This window comes from Amphibalanus amphitrite, unplaced genomic scaffold (genome assembly GCF_019059575.1).
Source record: "Amphibalanus amphitrite isolate SeventyFive unplaced genomic scaffold, NRLGWU_Aamphi_draft 000020F_arrow, whole genome shotgun sequence".
Taxonomy (NCBI): Eukaryota; Metazoa; Arthropoda; class Thecostraca; order Balanomorpha; family Balanidae; genus Amphibalanus; species Amphibalanus amphitrite.
In genome coordinates, this window is record NW_024881516.1 from 419,838 (window position 1) to 438,401 (window position 18,564).

The following is an 18,564-nucleotide window of genomic DNA, read 5'->3' on the forward strand; positions in this document are numbered from 1 at the left end:
AGGGTTGCTTTCTGTACAAATACGAACACATTTTTAGCTTTAGCAAGTGGATGTTTTCCCAAACACAGTATGCGCTATCGCCCATGTCAGCAGCCGGGTGGCGATATCGCATTCTCCCAAATCACATACAGTTTCTCCTTCCACCACCAGCTTCAAGCCAGCGTTTTCGACGATGTCGACGTCTCCGCGCGCCAGGACGCTCTCCTCAGACTCCAGGGCCTCAATCAGAGCGGAGATGGCCTCGTTCCCTAGAATGAAGAGTCGGGCGGATGCGTTATTCAACAGGCAGGGAGTAAAGAAACTTAGATTGACTTCAGAGATCATGAGCCTACTCCAAAAATAAAATAATGCACTTAACATATAAAGTGCAGCTAGATAAAATATTGCACTAATCAGCAAGAACATATGTTCATTAAAATCAGCCAAATTTATACCTAAATCAGTTGACCCCAAAATGGCAAGCAGATTCTATTCCTGATTTATCTTCATTTGGAAGATTTTTCTAAACACCTACCACATGCATAATTTAAGCTATGGGGCATTTATACAACATATAAATACTTACTGCATTGATTGCTCTTGCATATGAATTTTCTTCATCCAATGCACTCATCCATGCATTTGAAGAGCGTTGTGATATTGCTTATCATTGTCAATCACAAGTAATACCTATAGATAATACACAACACTTGACAAGCCAAAAATTAACCTTATTTCAGTTCTTCAATATTCGATTACTTGCCATTCACCCAAGCTTGCACCAGCCGCTCGTCACTGCACAAAGCGTGATCCAACGCGATCGAAAAATGGCGATCGCTTCCGGTGGACGCTAGAACGTGGTACCGCGGGCGTGGTCTTGATGAAAGCTATTACGCTGATCAAACCACAACCCCTTCTTCTTAAACCCGATGCTAGTTCGTGCAAAACCTTCAAAGGGTTCATCTTTCGCGCGCTTTGTGTGACGTAATATCACGTGACTAGGGAGAACGAAGAAGAACCGGTGTTGGTCGAGTTGAAGTCCCCTGGGGCCGCTAAGACTGCACGCGAAGAAGCAGCACGTGTCTTCGGTCTATGTGAAACACTGTGTGTGTTCTTCATGAGCCAGACGTTCTGCTTCGCCTCTAAGCCAGTTTACCCTAATACCCAAAAAACCTAAGTGTGGAATATTTTAAGATGCTTTTGCATTACGTTCTTTCAACTTGTTTTCAGTGTATGTCCATGCTGTTGTCACCAATGTAAAACATGAATAATAATAAAAGACCAAATGTCTGTGAGTTTTGGATGTGTTACGATATATAAAGGGAAATCGGACGAGGGAGCTGAGAGTAATGAGACAGTTTCTGAGCAAATTCTACGACGAATATACCTAGGGCATTATTATTTTCCCTTCTGGGTTTATGTGGGGTTTAATGCAAGAATACATTGAGATCAGTGATGGAAATCACAGAATAATACGGGAGTGTTAAGTGGTATACCTAATGCGAGTATAGTTTGCAAAATATTCCCCTTATGCGCTTAGAAGGAATACTAGAAGTTTCGATGTAAGGGTATTTTGGTAGGTTAACCCGCGCCCCAGTGGCGGTCTCAGCCAACTTCGCCCTAGTGGGGGGGGGGGGGGGGCATATGTTACCACCCACCTCTAACTCAAAAACTAAGAGGGCTAGAAAGACGCGGTAAAAGCAGTCGATAGCTCTCAATGCGTACGTTTGAAAGTATTTCAGTCATTTTTCATCTTAGAGCAATATTGGGGTCACCAGAGGTCATCAAAGGTCAAAATTTGCCGAGGGTCATTATATTTTTCAGAAAACATGCCGTTATCTCAGGAACTATGGTAGCTAGAAAAACGAATGGAAAAGCAATCGATAGCTCTTGAACTCTTCTTTTGAAAAGGTCATTATCAAAATTGACCTCAGGTCACGGGTTTAGCCTCCAGAGGGCAAAAACCCAAAAGTAGCTGTTTTTACGAAAAGTGTTTTTCGACAATAACTTTCGACAACAAAAAGCCACGACATTTCTATTGCCAGAATCGTGTTCCTCTCGCCGAGATGCGTCGAATGAACTATAATTTGACCTTGAAAGGTCAACTTGAAAATTTGACCTCAGGTCAAGGTCATGACCTGACCGGAAAGGGTCGGTCACACTCAACACCTCAAATTGACCTCCACCAAACAAAACGTTTACAGTTCGACACAACTGGGCATGGAGCTCACGGCTGCCAAAATCGCGACTCTGCGACGATTTATGGTGAAGCTATTTACCAAAAAACGAGCCGTGCCTGGGGGCTGGGGCACTTAGTTTGACCCCTGAGTCATCGGTTTATATGAGATCTTCAACTCGGGTACCAGTCACTGCGTCTCAAAGCGATGCACACGCTCGTTTTTTCCGCAACGCGCTAGCTTCATTAGGCGCGAAAAGATGAGGAGGGGTCGCACTCGCCCCCTCCTCTGGTAAAAGGAAGCATTAACCCGCGCCCGGCTGGGGGTCCTGGATTTCCACGCCCTGCTGGGGGGGGGGGGTCTGAACACCCCCCCCCCCCTTCTAACTCGGCTACTGGGCCACGTAGCGATACGCGGAAGGCGGCGTTCGAAAGAGCGTCAAAAATAATGAGGAAATCACTTCGGTCAATTTTTTGGTCAGGTCAAAGGTCAGGTCACCAGAGGTCATTGAAGGCAAAATTTCGCCGATTTCCAGGTCGAATGTCGATAATTTCCAAGATGCCAACGCATAACTCGGGAACCAATAGAGCTACAGCGCCGCGGAAAAGCGCATTCGATAGCCCTATTAACGCCCTTTCTGAGTAATACTCTCAGATTTGACCTAACGTCAACGGTTTTGCCTGCAGGGGGCAAAAACTGCAAAAATAGCCGATTTTTTCGGAAACAGTTTTTCTGTAATAACTTTTGACCCAAGCATTGCACGAGCTTACTTTTACCGGCATCGTGTTCCTCTCATCAAGACGCATCGAATGAACTATAACTTGACCTTGAAAGGTCAACTTGAAAATTTGACCTCAGGTCAAGGTCATGACCTGACCTGAAAGGGTCATGTGGTCAGGTGAAGTGCTCCAAGGTTGGGATGGAAAATGGTTGCAGCGTCCCAATTTTGGTATCATCGTGTTCGTCATGCTTAGACCGCCGTATGAGATACTTTTTGTTTAGTTGGGGTCAGCTTAGATTGCTCACCTTCGGTCAAGGTCAGGTCGAACCATGGTGTGTCAAAAGTGGAAATAGCCGCCCGGCTTTAGTTCGCCAGCCTTGTCAATAGATGGCAGTACCACAATATGGGCAGCGGATCGTGCAATTGACGTCAAATCTTCGTTATCTGCTAAGAATTGAATGGCGGATCTTTTCATGCAAGAATCAAGTAAATCGGTCCACAACTTGTCTAGCAACAGAGATATGAAGTCAAACACCCTGCCAGAGCGGCGGCGCGGCGGCCGGCGGCAGCCATTACGCGCCGCCTGGGAGACTGGCGGCGCTGAACGGTTCCGAATTGGCACTGCACTAAAACCTGTTAACAGCTTGGAATAGTTATTATAGCAAAATTTTCATTCAAGTGAGGAATAACCAAGGGCAGGAAGTATGTATGCTTGTGTGCGTACTATGTAAGCCAAGAAACTGCATTAGCAGATACTCGCTAATATTAGATCCAGCCAATTCCAAACGCATTCCAGGTGATGTGTTTCTGATGGGTCACCAATATTTATCGTTCGAGGGCGGATACAGTTTTAACAATACAAAAAATATTTTTGCACAGCTCTATTCCTTGAATAATTCTCTTCAACGCCTCATTCCTAGTTAAGCGAATTAGCCCACCCTGGTTGAATAAATAAGGCGATTTCGCCACAAGGTCGGGGAAAACCGACCGAAAACGGCCGCGCTCAACGTTAAAGGGACCCTCCCACCTTAAAAAAAGTTTATGAATTGGCATGAAAGTGATGTCGCTCGGTTCAGAAAGAGCGAAAACGAATATCTACCAAATTTCACCGAAAAATATTCACCGGTTTTCAAGATATTAGACTTTTACTTTTGTTTACTTTTTGGGATCTCCGCTGTTCCTAGCGACTTTATTTAAAAGTGCGGCATTTGTTGCGCGCAACGCAGCATATACCACCGCGTGCTACAAAACGTTTTAGTCAAACATTTAACGGACGTTCGAAAGCCTGATGACGTCATCAGATTCCCGTAATGGTTAAGAGATAGGGACCACGCTGGTCCCACCCTGCAAGTAAAGGGAAGAAATTTCTTGAACACCATAAAGCTGCGGGGGTTGCGACCAGGATAAATGGTGGTTTCTGAGCCTGGCCGCAAACTTGGCTATCTCAACTCAAAACTAATGTTAAGGTGGGAGGGTCCCTTTAATTTGGGCATGCAGACTCTTAAAAACTCGCATTGGGCGGGTAGGGTTTCCCAGGTATTGGCTCCAAAACACCGTATTCGGCTCCCGAATACGTCCAAGTGACCCGCCTCGTTCCTAGTTAAGCTCTAATTAGATCAAGCGACTCATAGGGAGCGAAAAAGCGACAAAAAGCATGAATTTCCCTATGGCGGCGGACTGCCGGGTTGCCAAACGGCGCACCGGCTATTTCCACTTTTGACACACCATGCCACGTAGGTCACCAAAATTGTCGATTTACGCCCTAATGAATGTCTTTCAATTCGGCAAATATTTCCGGAGCCAAAATTACAGTTCCCTTATTTATCCATTGACATATAACGTTGAGGTTACGTGATCGACCTGATCCCAGTTGACCTTTTAAGGAAAATACAAGAATTAAAGGTTTTGAAACCTTAGATACATACTAAATCCTGTAAGATTTATTTCCTTGTAAATGATCATCTAGTATAGGGGGCTTGCAAAGTTGCGGCATTTTAAGACCTTGCAAAGTCTAGCTTATGTCGGTCAGTGACCTTGTCTGGCCTGAAATTCGGGCTTTGTGTCATAAGATCCGACCTAATCAAAGGTCGGGAGTGCTAACTTTTATCTTGCTATCGGCAGCGCGTTCAAAAAAATCTAGATAAAGATCATCGCCCCCCCCCCCCGCCCCCGGACGGCTCCCGTCCCTTCTCTCGGCCGAGCGTCCTTTCCCTTTTTGTAAGTCCTAGCATAATCACGAATATTATATCACAGGTTGTGAAGGTAATACATCCGTTCCGCTATACGCACTATCCACCATCCCGTTCTGCGCTCCCCTTCCGCTCCACACACATCAGCCCAGCTACAAGTCAGTCGGGCTAGCGCTATCCTCCCCTCCCTTCCTTGTGCTGGCTTCACAGCGCGAAAACCCAGAGCCGAGACTTCCCGAGCGCGACCTCTGACCCCACGCGGTCCGAAGAGTCAGCCGGTGCCTAAGGGCACGCTGCGCGCCGGCCACCCGGATAGCCTCTGCTGAGTCTCCCTTTCATGCTCCGCTTACTACGCGCTCGACTCATTCATGATTCTGTGTTTCTGCGTCCCTCTCGCTAGGTGGCACCACGGATGTCATAGGCGATCCCAGGAAGACTGCGGCCAGAATGCCCCAAACGGCAGAAAATGAGGATTTTGCTAAATATCTCAGAAAGTATTTGGCTTACGACGATGCAATTTCACAGTGTCGTGACAAATGTGCATACGCACAAATTGGGTTAATACTTATGCATTTGCGCGTGATATAAGACCAGATATAAGCTAAAAAGCAAAACCTTGACCTCAAGTGACATGACCCAGACCGTTCTTATAGCATACAAACATAAACGTAGTCACTTATTGATATAAACTGTTTTACTGGAGAGCCGTACTGTTCAGCTCTGGACATCTTAGAGTTTATGTCACTACTGGTATTTTAGCTAGCGTGTATCACATATAGAGCACAGGTCGATGAAAATCGCGATGAAAAATTAACAAAAAAAATGTGTATTTCAAAATTCCTTAAAATATATTTTTGTATTTACCTAAATGCATCATACTGCATATCATTCGACTCGGCTGATGAAAAAGAACACAACGACACCATTTTTGAAGCTCTAGCTTCATTGTCTATCGCGTTATCTGCAAAAACGTAGTTTAACCCTAGTTGACCTCAAGTGACATGACCCAGACCGTTCTTATAGCATACAAACATAAACGTAGTCACTTATTGATATAAACTGATGGAGGGTAACTAAAAACCGTTAAAATGGAGCAGATACCTCCCATATTTTACAGTAAAAACCAGGCAAGCAATCACCTTTCATCCATACCTGATAGGTATAGGCACTGGAATAGAGCGACAGGCCGAAGAGGCTTTGTCATGTTTATTTTCGAAATTTATCTTTGGGCTAGTTTAAACCAAACCTACTCAGTATCTACATATATCTCATGGAAAACAGTGGTTTAGTTGCATTGCTCTCGGTTGGGGGTAAGCTCGCCCACTCGCCCGGGGTTACCCCAATGTGCTAATTTTATTTTAGAACAGCGATGTTTGGAAAAAATGTCATACTTAAAGGGACCCTCCCACCTTAACATTAGATTTGAGTTGAGATAGCCAAAATGGGGTCCCTGGCTCACAATTACCGGTTTCGGCACTCACAACATCGAGAAATGCCTTAAATCGGAAATATTGAATTTCAAAATTGCAGCATTTTGATTCAGAGGGGCTAATGCATAGGAATACCCCTCTGAATGTGTGACGTCAGCGCAGATATCTAACGATTTTTAAATGTTTGACTAAAACGTTTTGTAGCACGCGGTGGTATATGCTGCTTTGCGCGCAACAAGTGCCGCACTTTCAGCTGCCAAACTATTGCTTCCAAATAAAGTCGCTAGGAACAGCGGAGATCCCAAAAAGTAAACAAAAGTAAAAGTCTAATATCTTGAAAACCGGTGAACATTTTTTCGGTGAAATTTGGTAGATATTCGTTTTCGCTCTTTCTGAACCGAGCGACATCACTTTCATGCCAATTCATAAACTTTTTTGAAGGTGGGAGGGTCCCTTTAATCCAGCCTGCCTCGTCACCTCTCACTGCAAACACTTAAACGATCCTTTCATAACATTCGTATAAATATTAGGGTTGTATGGTAAAACATTAACAGTGCAACATATCTCAGTTTTTAGCTAAAAACCCTTAAAATAGCATTTTTGCTCTATAACTTTAACAATATACAATTTTTGTTAGCGTTAACTTTTTCGCTGGCGTTACCTCAGCTGCCACGATGAAAGGACAAACACTTAAGCATTTTATTATGAATAATTTAGCCGGAAACGGGGTGGCCGGGCTTCCCCCGCGCCCGGGATCACCCCGGCTTCCCCTAAGCAAAACCCCCTTGGTGACCTGTGATGACGTCACAGGCCTACAGTTGCCAAAGAGCAAAAAAGGTCTCAAGGTAGTCAAGGTTGGTCATATATGAAGTCATTCACGGTATAGTAATTAGGCCATTCCAACGCGTTTTAGTGAAAAAAATCAAGCAGTTGATTTCTCCCCCCCCCCCCCCTGCATTGAGCTGGGTGGATATGCGAGTTCAGATAGCAGCTATCAGCCGGGTGAGGTCGACTGTGGGGACAGTCATTCCCGGTTCAGCGGTGTAGGTCTGCCGGTCACGCTGCTATCGGTCCGATGGCGCCGCTCGGCCGCGCTCCGGCGGCGGTGCACGGCCGGGCGGCGGGCGCGGCCAGGTCACGGCGCCGAGTTCACTGGCCGTCCAGCCGGGCAGAGAGGCGCCGCCGGGCGCGCACCGGTCCGCCGCGCGACCGGTGCCACCAGCAGACGTCCAGCCGAGACCAGACCGGGCGCACGGAGGCAGACGGGCGGCCGCCCAGCACAGCTGACCGCAGGGCCGGCCGGACCAGGCTGCCTGTCAGTTGCCACCTTGACCCAGCCGCCGACCTCAGCGCGCGGCGCTCGGCTCGGCGGTGTCCTGGTGTGACGTCACTGTCCTGAGCGGACGCAGCGGGCCCGGTGACCCAGTGAGACAAGCGCAGTCAGCGTGGACAGCCCGAGCGCGACCTCAGGCAGATCGCCCGTCGCCAGCTCCGATTCGGCCCGTGTCAGTGCTCCATGACCCACGCCGCGCAGGGCGCTCCGTGTAGCGCTCCGTGAATCGCTTCGTGAATCGCTCCGTGACGTGCTCCGTGACTCTGCGTGACGTGCTGCGTGACGCGGCCAGGACCTGTTCCGTGCCGCGCTCCGTGACGCGGTCGGGGGCGCGTCCGTGACAGGTATCCGTGAAGCCCGGCGGGTGGGCGGCGCGGTGTCACGATGGCCAACCCGGACTCGTGGGTGCGCTCCGGGTACTCGGTGTTCTGGTCGCGGCCCGGCGCCGGCTCGCACGACTACCAGCCGCTGGGCGCCACCCGACGGCCGCGGCCGCGCCGGCTGCGCGGCTGGCAGCCGCTGGCCGTGCTGCTGGTGCTGGCCGTGCTGGGGCTCAGCACGCTCGGCCTGGTGGCGCACCGGCCGGCCGCCTCTCTCGGCGTCAGGAAGGGCTCCTCCGGCGTGAGGATGGCGCTCAGCGGCGAGGGAGAGGGCGATGTCGCCACTCAGGGAGAGGCGCACGGGCCAGTTGACGTGTCAGGTCCAATGGAGGCTCCGGGACCGATCAGCGACTCGGAGGGCAGCGAGAAACAGTCACCGGCGCCGGGAGACGGAGAACGCCACCAGCCCGAGGGTGGACGGCCAGCGGCGCGAGCGGCAGAGCAACTGGCCCCTCCCGCTGAACGGGGGCGGCCGCAGCCGACGGAGACGGCCCAGGAAAGACGGCCCGACGGAGACGCTGGTGGCGAATCAGGCACTACTAGCACCGATAAGGAAGCCGGTCCGAGGGAGGTGCTGGTCGTGCTCGGTTCACCCGCCGCCGGCGACACTACCCTCGGTCAGTGCCCGCTCGTGGGCGGGCCGCCGGGCTAAAACCAGCGCGGCGCTCAGCCAGTCGGACTGGGACGCAGCATTAGACCATGGACCGCAGAATCGCACTTCTCACTGAGCTGTGTCCCGTGGCCCTCCGTTTTCTGTCTCAGTACCGTTCCTTGTTTGCCAAGAGTTGTGCGCACTGCACACTGCGTGCTCGCTTTGCGACAGCTAATTGGATATATGGCGGGTTTGATCCAAGCAATTATGTGTCCCATCACGGTCATGCTACATAGGTTAAAAAGGTCACTGCAGCTGCAACAGTTTCTCGACCATGAACTCGGATTAAAGGGACCCTCCCACCTTCGAAAAATTTAATGAATTGGCATAAAAGATGTCCCTAGGTTCAGAAAGAGCAAAAACGAATATCTACCAAATTTCACCGAAAAATATTCACCGTTTTTAAGATACTTTTACAAGATACACTTTAACATTTGTGCACTTTTTGGGACCTCCGCTGTTTCTGTGACGTTCTTTGGAAGCAATAATTTGGCATCCTAAAAGTACGGCAGATGTTGCGCGCAAAGCAGCATATACCACCACCTTGTACCAAAGGGCTTATTACACGATTTAAAAATCGTTAGATTTGCGCTGACATCACAAATTCTAACCCACGCCCTGGTGTGTGTGTAGGGGGGGGGGCTATTTCCCCTTTCCAGACACATGGTGTTTGCGCGTTGTTCTTACATTCGGTAACGGAGATACAAGTACAATCGTCGAAAAAATATGCACGTGGCTGCTCGCTTCTCCAGGCCCTCCAAGAGGCAACAATCATTTTTACGTCACAGCTACTTGAACATCTATGCTAAAAGGCTAATAGGCATTAATGCATAAGAGTCCATGCAGGAGGTGCTGACTGATATATCGTTTTCTCATGGCGCGGCCGCCTACACCGTAAGCTCGCGCAAGCGTTTTCGCGGGGATCCTCTGATTTCACTGAATTTTGCCTTTAAACCCCCCTGGGAAGCCAAGGGAGCAGCCGGTGCAAGGTGTCATTGCAATAGGCAGAAGAGGATGAGTCAATATCCCTTCTTCCTCCAAGGTTTACATCTCTTCGATGCATACTACTTTTAGACATTTGATGAGGCATAAGTAAAGAATTTGCATGCATGTCAGCGCGGTAAAAAATGATAGCGGTCTGCTTGAACCCACGTTCTGTGACCAGCCGACTCAAAATTACCACGCAACTTACATAAACATGAAAAGTATTCATTAACCTATAAGTATGTCAAGAAATTATCTTCGTCACTCAAAACATAGTAGTTTTAGAGGAAGTTTAAATTTGTCCCAATTTATCTGCAACACCCTGTATGTATTTAGGTACCAGGCAGCTGACCCCTATCGCTGAGTTTCGATAAAATGCGTTTTACTCGATGTTATAGCGCATGCCGGTCCCGTAGCTCAGTCGGTACAACCTAGAGCGCTGGACTCCGCGTGGTGAGAGCACTCGTTCCCGGTTACAACAGTCCGGGTTCGAAGCGCGACGAGCGCTTGACGTTTATGGGCCTCCTCCTGACAGGTATGGTTGCGGTTGGTGACAGGCCGTAGCCAGGCGAAGTCAGTACCTAAGGGGACCGGCCGTGCGCGGTTATGTGCGCACGTTAAACTTTGGGCTCTAAATTCTGCTATAGCACCGGAATTGCGCGATCGGAGGGTATAGGGCAGGGTCAACGCAACAAGCTTCGCTTAACGGGGCTCTGTCCTTGTGAATCCTTTCAATCAAAAGGTTCGGACTAAATTTTAAAAAAAAAAATCCCTGGAACGGTAAAACACTTAACGGTAAAAAACTTTATCTCTGACCTGACCTGTGCCGTCATCGGTGACCCCGAGGTCAATGAAATTGGATTTCCCTAGACAAATTTGACAGGACTATCGAGCACCGTTTGAATTTTGCGGATCCGTCAACTAGTTTCGGAGATACGTGGGGGGGGGGGCAAAAAAGCCCCCCCCCCCCCACCAGGTCGCGTTATAAACAGTTCCCTCCAGGGCGCGGGCTAAGGAGGTATTCAAATGCATTAGCCCCTTAGAATCCGAAAACTGCATACTTTGAATATAAATATCTCGGAATTTAAGCAGTTCTCGATGTTGTGACTTGTGAGTGCCAAAACCGGCGATTGCAGGCCAGGGACCCCAATTTGGCTATCTCAACTCAAATCTTAAGTTAAGGTGGGATGTTCACTTTAAGCATGACAACTGATAAAAGATGTACCAACAAAATAATTTGAAAAAATGGTATATACATATTCCCTTTAACTGAGATAAACTCTGACAAACTTTCGGCGACAGAGCTTTGAAAGCGCCATCGAATGCGCTCTAACGCGACGAACCCGCGCATCCCCTCCCGTTCATTTTTAATTCATTTCATTAATTTATTTTCAAAATTTGACCTTTTCTGACCTGAAGTGACCTGACCTCCAGTAAATTCAGCTGAAAATGATCTCAAAGACACAGACGACATTGTTTTCTAAATCTACGAGTAAAATGGACCGTAAAACATGCGTCTCGTGACCGATACATGATATACAATTTTCGTGACCTAGGATGACCTGGCCTTGACCTGAAAAATTCATAATAAGAGTTCGGTATCCTCAGGTTATCTAAGGCATATATCAAGGAAAGCGTAAACCAGAAATGAGCCTGATCATGGACTTGTTAGCCGGCGGTCAGAGCCTAAATTGTGAACAAGCAAAAATGCTGATAATTTATACTTTGACCTGACCTGTGACGTCATCGGTGACCTCGAGATCAATGAAAATAGGTTTCGTTCGATCGTTTTTCTAGGGCTATCAAACGCCGTTTGAAATCCCCCCCCCCCCCCGTCACTCGCGTTATGGAAAATATCCCAGTCATGCGCGGGTTAACTCTTGGTTCATGAGTGATCCATGACTGATTTGTGAAAAAAAAACTTAAAACTGTCACAATCTTAACCCGCGCCCCGTTGGGCTCTGCCGAGCAACGTTGGGGGGGGGGGCCATTTTGGCCCCCCCCCCCCCTAAGATCTCGAGAACCACGCAACCTAGCGACAAGCGGCAAACGGTGTTGGATAGCCCTATCAGGGAACTACCTTGTGACCCAATTTTATTGACCTAGGTCAAACCGATGACGTCACAGGTCAGGTCAAAGGTCCAATTTTCACCGTTTACAGGCATTTCAAGGAATGCGTTGTAAAATCGAGTAAAATGCATTTCATTGAAAATCATCGATGGGGAAATGTTCTTTAAACACATATTTTGCTACTTGAGGTCACTGATACCAGGTCAGGTCACAGAGGTCAGGTCACGGGGGGGTCACAATATGAAAGTGTCGTGTGATACATGTTTTATGGTCCATTTTACATGACAAATTCGATTATGTGGGTCAGGCAGCCTTTGGGGCCAGCTTAGGTCACGTTTTGGTCAAGGTCAGGTCAAGGTCAGGTCAAGGTCAGGTCAAATTAGGTCAAATTTCAAAGTTAATATTTTTGCATAAAATGGGTATTGAATCGATGCAGCTCGTCACGGGGAGTTCAATGGTGGTCTTTGTTTTTCCGTACGTGGTCTAGAATCGCTAAAAATTGAGTTCAAAAATTTGACGTCATCATTTTTGAACAGTTTTTTCGCTATAACTTGGCCAAAAAACGAGATATCGATCTGAAATTTGGTATGTATATAGAAGAGCGCAGGGACTATCACATATATTCCGGTTTTTTCGAAATTTGGAAAATTTTGGATTTTTTGAAGTTTTTCTAAAAAAACCAATTTTTTGAATTTTTTGGGGTCAAAAACCCAAAATTTTGAAAAGCCGAGATAGCAGTTTTGTAGCGCCGTTTTTTGTCTACTAGACCATATAAAGAACTTTGAAATTGCTTGATAACTGTAGATTTGGTGAGCGTTTCAAGATTGCATGTTTTTTGCTCATTTTTGCTCGAACATGACCTCAGTTTGACCTCAATAACTCCTGACCTAAGGTGACCTAAGACTTGAAATTCGGTGTGAAGGTGTCAAATTGATGCCCGGGAAGGTACTGAAAATTTGGCGGCGCTGCACGCCGCCGTTTTCTTGCTATTCAGGAAAAACCACAGGGGGGGGGGGGGCCAAAATGGCCCCCCAACGGGGCGAGGGTTAAGAAAGATACGGGATTACCTTGGAAAATGCCTTGGTGACTTCAAGTGACCTAAGCGTTGAGTTGGTTTAATCGAGAAATGACCCGTATATCCTTGGAAGAACTTATGTATTTAGGGCTATCGATGGCTTTTTGGTATTGTTTTCGAGATAATTGGGCGTGCCCAAAAACACCCCCACCCCCACCCACCATGGCGAGGCTAGCTGAGACCCACACCCGGCCTGGCCGCAGCTCAAATTGAACAGATCAATGTACTTCGTATTTAGTAATTTTTGGATTTTTGCGAAAATGAGCGAAGCATCGGTAACAGGAAGAATTACAAATAGGTACGGCACTGCTTCTCTGCTCTAAATGTTTCTTTTTCGACGGCCGAAACTCCTTTCAAGGTATAAGGTCGACTCGTTTGCATGGATCAGATGCCGTACATACCTGCGAGCACTTATCTACGTCCTACATTGACGTCCGTCTGTCTGTCTGTCCACAGATGCGTCTGGAAATGCCAGTCCAGTTCAGGGAGACTGACCACAGTCGGTGAATAGCGGCAACGGAACCCGTTCAATACCATTCAGCTATGAAGATATCCATAGATCAGGTCGTCCCCTGCCCACAGGCACCAGGATCTCATCCAGATGGCATTGATGCACGCCGCTGATGCACGGCATCAAGTGACGCTCGCCGTATACCGAGCCATCTTGTTATGAAATGGATATCGAACGGTTGGGTCCAGGACACTGTCGTCCCTACTGCCGTGCGTTTCTGGGAAACGATAGGAATCTGAACTGTGATTTGTATGGCTAATACCACTTCTCGTGGTTCGAGAGCCCCTTAGACGTGCACATTTATGTAAATGTTTATGTCATTAGTAATACATTGCTATTGTAGGGAGGGTTTTCAACAGGAGCGAGGGAACGGTGGCTGTTTTCCAGTTGATGCAAGAGAGTCTTAGAGAGCTCCCTCTTCCGTTCATCTTTTTTGGAGGCAGGTCAGTCAACGGTGTACACAAAGATCTAAGGTCACTGCACCTTTCTGGGAATGGATGGAATAACTTTACTTGTGACCGGTCGGGTTATCGAGCAATGCAATCTTTTAGTGGGATAATTGGGATCTTTTATAACCCGCGCCCCGCTGATGTCCGTCAGGACAGCCCATATTCAGCCCAGATTCAGCCCGGATTCAGCCCAGATTCCAGACACCTCCGATCAAGCTGAAACTCGCACACAGCGTAGGCCATGACATGCCCAATCCACAATCCAAGTCATTCGGTGGCACTCCCAGCCGTTTGACATACAAAGGTAAGCAAAGGTCACGTGGCCAAAATTTGCACAGCAGATTGTGGCCCACCCAGTAGAGCTAGAGCGCTAAAAATGGCACCAATCGACTCGCCAGCATCTAATCTTACTTTCCCAACACTCATTTGACCTCTCAAGGTCATGTGATGACCTAAGGTCATTTGTGGGCTATGTCGAAAATACACTTGCAAAGCAGTTTTCGAGTTGATGGATTGACCAAATTCCAAATCAAAGCATATCATCGGGTAGCCCATAGGCCGTAGTAACTTTCCTTAAAAACCGCTTTTCAATATGTGACCCCGTTTGATCTCGGCAGGTCAAAATGTGCAAATAAACGACACTCAATACGTCGCAGCCCGGATTCAGCCCAGATTCGGGATACCTCCGATCAAGCTGAAAATCGCACGAAATGTAGGCAATGACATGCCCAATCCACAGTCCAAGTCATTTGGTGGCACTCCCAGCCGTTTGACCTACAGAGGTCAGCAAAGGTCACGTGGCCCAAATTTGCACAGCAGATTGTGGCCCACCCAGTAGAGCTAGAGCACTACGAATGGCACCAATCGACTCGCCAGCATCTAATCTTACTTTCCCAACACTCATTTGACCTCTCAAGGTCATGCGATGACCTAAGGTCATTTGTGGGCTATGTCGAAAATACACTTGCACAGCAGTTTTCGAGTAGATGGATTGACCGAATTCCAAATCAAAGCACATCATCGGGTAGCCCATAGACCGTAGTAACTTTCCTTAAAAACCGCTTTTCGATATGTGACCCCGTTTGACCTCGGCAGGTCAAAATGTGCAAATAAACGACACTCAATACGTCGCAGCCCGGATTCAGCCCAGATTCGGGACACCTCCGATCAAGCTGAAACTCGCACACAATGTAGGCCATGACATGCCCAATCCACAGTCCAAGTCATTCGGTGGCACTCCCAGCCGTTTGACCTACAAAGTTCAGCAAAGTTCACGTGGACAAAATTTGCACAGCAGATTGTGGCCCACCCAGTAGAGCTAGAGCGCTAAAAATGGCACCAATCGACTCACCAGCATCTAATCTTACTTTCCCATCACTCATTTGACCTCTCAAGGTCATGCGATGACCTAAGGTCATTTGTGGGCTATGTCGAAAATACACTTGCACAGCAGTTTTCGAGTAGATGGATTGACCGAATTCCAAATCAAAGCACATCATCGGGTAGCCCATAGGCCGTAGTAACGTTCTAAAAAAACCGCTTTTCGATATGAGACCCCGTTTGACCTCGGCAGGTCAAAATGTGCAAATAAACGACACTCAATACGTCGCAGCCCGGATTCAGCCCAGATTCGGGACACCTCCGATCAAGCTGAAACTCGCACATAATGTAGGCCATGACATGCCCAATCCACAGTCCAAGTCATTCGGTGGCACTCCCAGCCGTTTGACCTAAAGAGGTCAGCAAAGGTAACGAGGCCCAAATTTGCACAGCAGATTGTGGCCCACCCAGTAAAGCTAGAGCGCTAAAAATGGCACCAATCGACTCGCCAGCATCTAATCTTACTTTCCCAACACTCATTTGACCTCTCAAGGTCATGCGATGACCTAAGGTCATTTGTGGGCTATGTCGAAAATACACTTGCACAGCAGTTTTCGAGTAGATGGATTGACCGAATTTCAAATCAAAGCACATCATCGGGTAGCCCATTGGCCGTAGTAACTTTCTTAACAAACAGCTTTTCGATATGTGACCCCGTTTGACCTCGGCAGGTCAAAATGTGTAAATAAACGACACTCAATACGTCGCAGCCCGGATTCAGCCCAGATTCGGGACACCTCAGATCAAGCTGAAACTCGCACACAATGTAGGCCATGACATGCCCAATCCACAGTCCAAGTCATTTGGTGGCACTCTTAGCCGTTTGACCTACAGAAGTCAGCAAAGGTCACGTGGCCCAAATTTGCACAGCAGATTGTGGCCCACCCAGTAGAGCTAGAGCGCTAAAAATGGCACCAATCGACTCGCCAGCATCCAATCTTACTTTCCAAACACTCATTTGACCTCTCAAGGTCATGCGATGACCTAAGGTCATTTGTGGGCTATGTCGAAAATACACTTGCACAGCAGTTTTCGAGTAGATGGATTGACCGAATTCCAAATCAAACCACATCATCGGGTAGCCCATTGACCGTAGTGACTTTCCTTAAAAACTGCTTTTCGATATGTGACCCCGTTTGACCTCGGCAGGTCAAAATGTGTAAATAAACGACACTCAATACGTCGCAGCCCGGATTCAGCCCAGATTCGGGACACCTCAGATCAAGCTGAAACTCGCACATAATGTAGACCATGACATGCCCAATCCACAGTCCAAGTAATTCGGTGGCACTCCCAGCCGTTTGACCTAAAGAGGTCAGCAAAGGTCACGTGGCCCAAATTTGCACAGGAGATTGTGGCCCACCCAGTAAAGCTAGAGCGCTAAAAATGGCACCAATCGACTCGCCAGCATCTAATCTTACTTTACCAACACTCATTTGACCTTTCAAGGTCATGCGATGACCTAAGGTCATTTGTGGGCTATGTCGAAAATACACTTGCACAGCAGTTTTCGAGTAGATGGATTGACCGAATTCCAAATCAATGCACATCATCGGGTAGCCCTTAGGCCGTAGTAACTTTCTTAAAAAACCGCTTTTCGATATGTGACCCCGTTTGACCTAGGCAGGTCAAAATGTGCAAATAAACGACACACAATACGTCGCAGCCCGGATTCAGCCCAGATTCGGGACACCTCAGATCAAGCTGAAACTCCTACACAATGTAGGTCATGACATGCCCAATCCACAGTCCAAGTCATTTGGTGGCACTCCTAGCCGTTTGACCTACAGAGGTCAGCAAAGGTCACGTGGCCCAAATTTGCACAGCAGATTGTGGCCCACCCAGTAGAGCTAGAGCGCTAAAAATGGCACCAATCCACTCGCCAGCATCTAATCTTACTTTCCCAACACTCATTTGACCTCTCAAGGTCATGCGATGACCTAAGGTCATTTGTGGGCTATGTCGAAAATACACTTGCACATCAGTTTTCGAGTAGATGGATTGACCGAATTCCAAATCAAAGCACATCATCGGGTAGCCCATAGGCCGTAGTAACTTTTCTTAAAAACCGCTTTTCCATATGTGACCCCGTTTGACCTCGGCAGGTCAAAATGTGCAAATAAATGACACTCAATACGTCGCAGCCCGGATTCAGCCCAGATTCGGGACACCTCCGATCAAGCTGAAACTCGCACACAATGTAGGCCATGACATGCCCAATCCACAGTCCAAGTCATTCGGTGGCACTCCCAGCCGTTTGACATACAGAGGTCAGCAAAGGTCACGTGGCCCAAATTTGCACAGCGGATTGTGGCCCAACCAGTACAGCTAGAGCGCAAAAAATGTCACCAATCGACTCGCCAGCATCTAATTTTACTTTCCCAGCACTCATTTGACCTCTCAAGGTCATGCGATGACCTAAGGTCATTTGTGGGCTATGTCGAAAATACACTTGCACAACAGTTTTCGAGTAGATGGAATGACCAAATTCCAAATCAAAGCACATCACCGGGGTAGCCCATAGGCCGTAGTAACTTTTCTTAAAAACCGCTTTTCGATATGTGACCCCGTTTGACCTTGGCAGGTCAAAATGTGCAAATAAACGACACTCAATACGTCGCAGCCCGGATTCAGCCCAGATTCGGGACACCTCTGATCAAGCTGAAACTCGCACACAATGTAGGCCATGACACGCCCAATCCACAGTCCAAGTCATTCGGTGGCACTCCCAGCCGTTTGACCTACAGAGGTCAGCAAAGGTCACGTGGCCCAAATTTGCACAGCAGATTGTGGCCCACCCAGTAGAGCTAGAGCGCTAAAAATGGCACCAATCGACTCGCCAGCATCTAATCTTACTTCCCCAATACTCCTTTGACCTCTCAAGGTCATGCGATGCCCTAAGGTCATTTGTGGACTGTGTCGAAAATACACTTGCACAGCAGTTTTCGAGTGGATGGATTGACCGAATTCCAAATCAAAGCACATCATCGGGTATCCCATAGGCCGTAGTAACTTTCCTTAAAAACCGCTTTTCGATATGTGACCCCGTTTGACCTCGGCAGGTCAAAATGTGTAAATAAACGACACTCAATACGTCGCAGCCAGGATTCAACCCAGATTCGGGACACCTCAGATCAAGCTGAAACTCGCACACAATGTAGGCCATGACATGCCCAATCCACAATCCAAGTCATTCGGTGGCACTCCTAGCCGTCTGACCTACAGAGGTCAGCA

General features: G+C 47.9%; 1 protein-coding gene across 1 annotated transcript; it reads left to right on the top strand.

Annotated features, from left to right (window-relative positions):
- Positions 1-7,647: 7,647 nt before the first annotated feature.
- On the top strand, positions 7,648-13,843 carry LOC122390125 (skin secretory protein xP2-like). Its single transcript, XM_043382801.1, has 2 exons — positions 7,648-8,826; positions 13,447-13,843. Exons 1-2 carry the CDS (start codon positions 8,214-8,216, stop codon positions 13,482-13,484), a joined length of 651 nt encoding a protein of 216 aa, XP_043238736.1. The 5' UTR covers positions 7,648-8,213; the 3' UTR covers positions 13,485-13,843.
- The last annotated feature ends 4,721 nt before the right edge of the window (positions 13,844-18,564 follow it).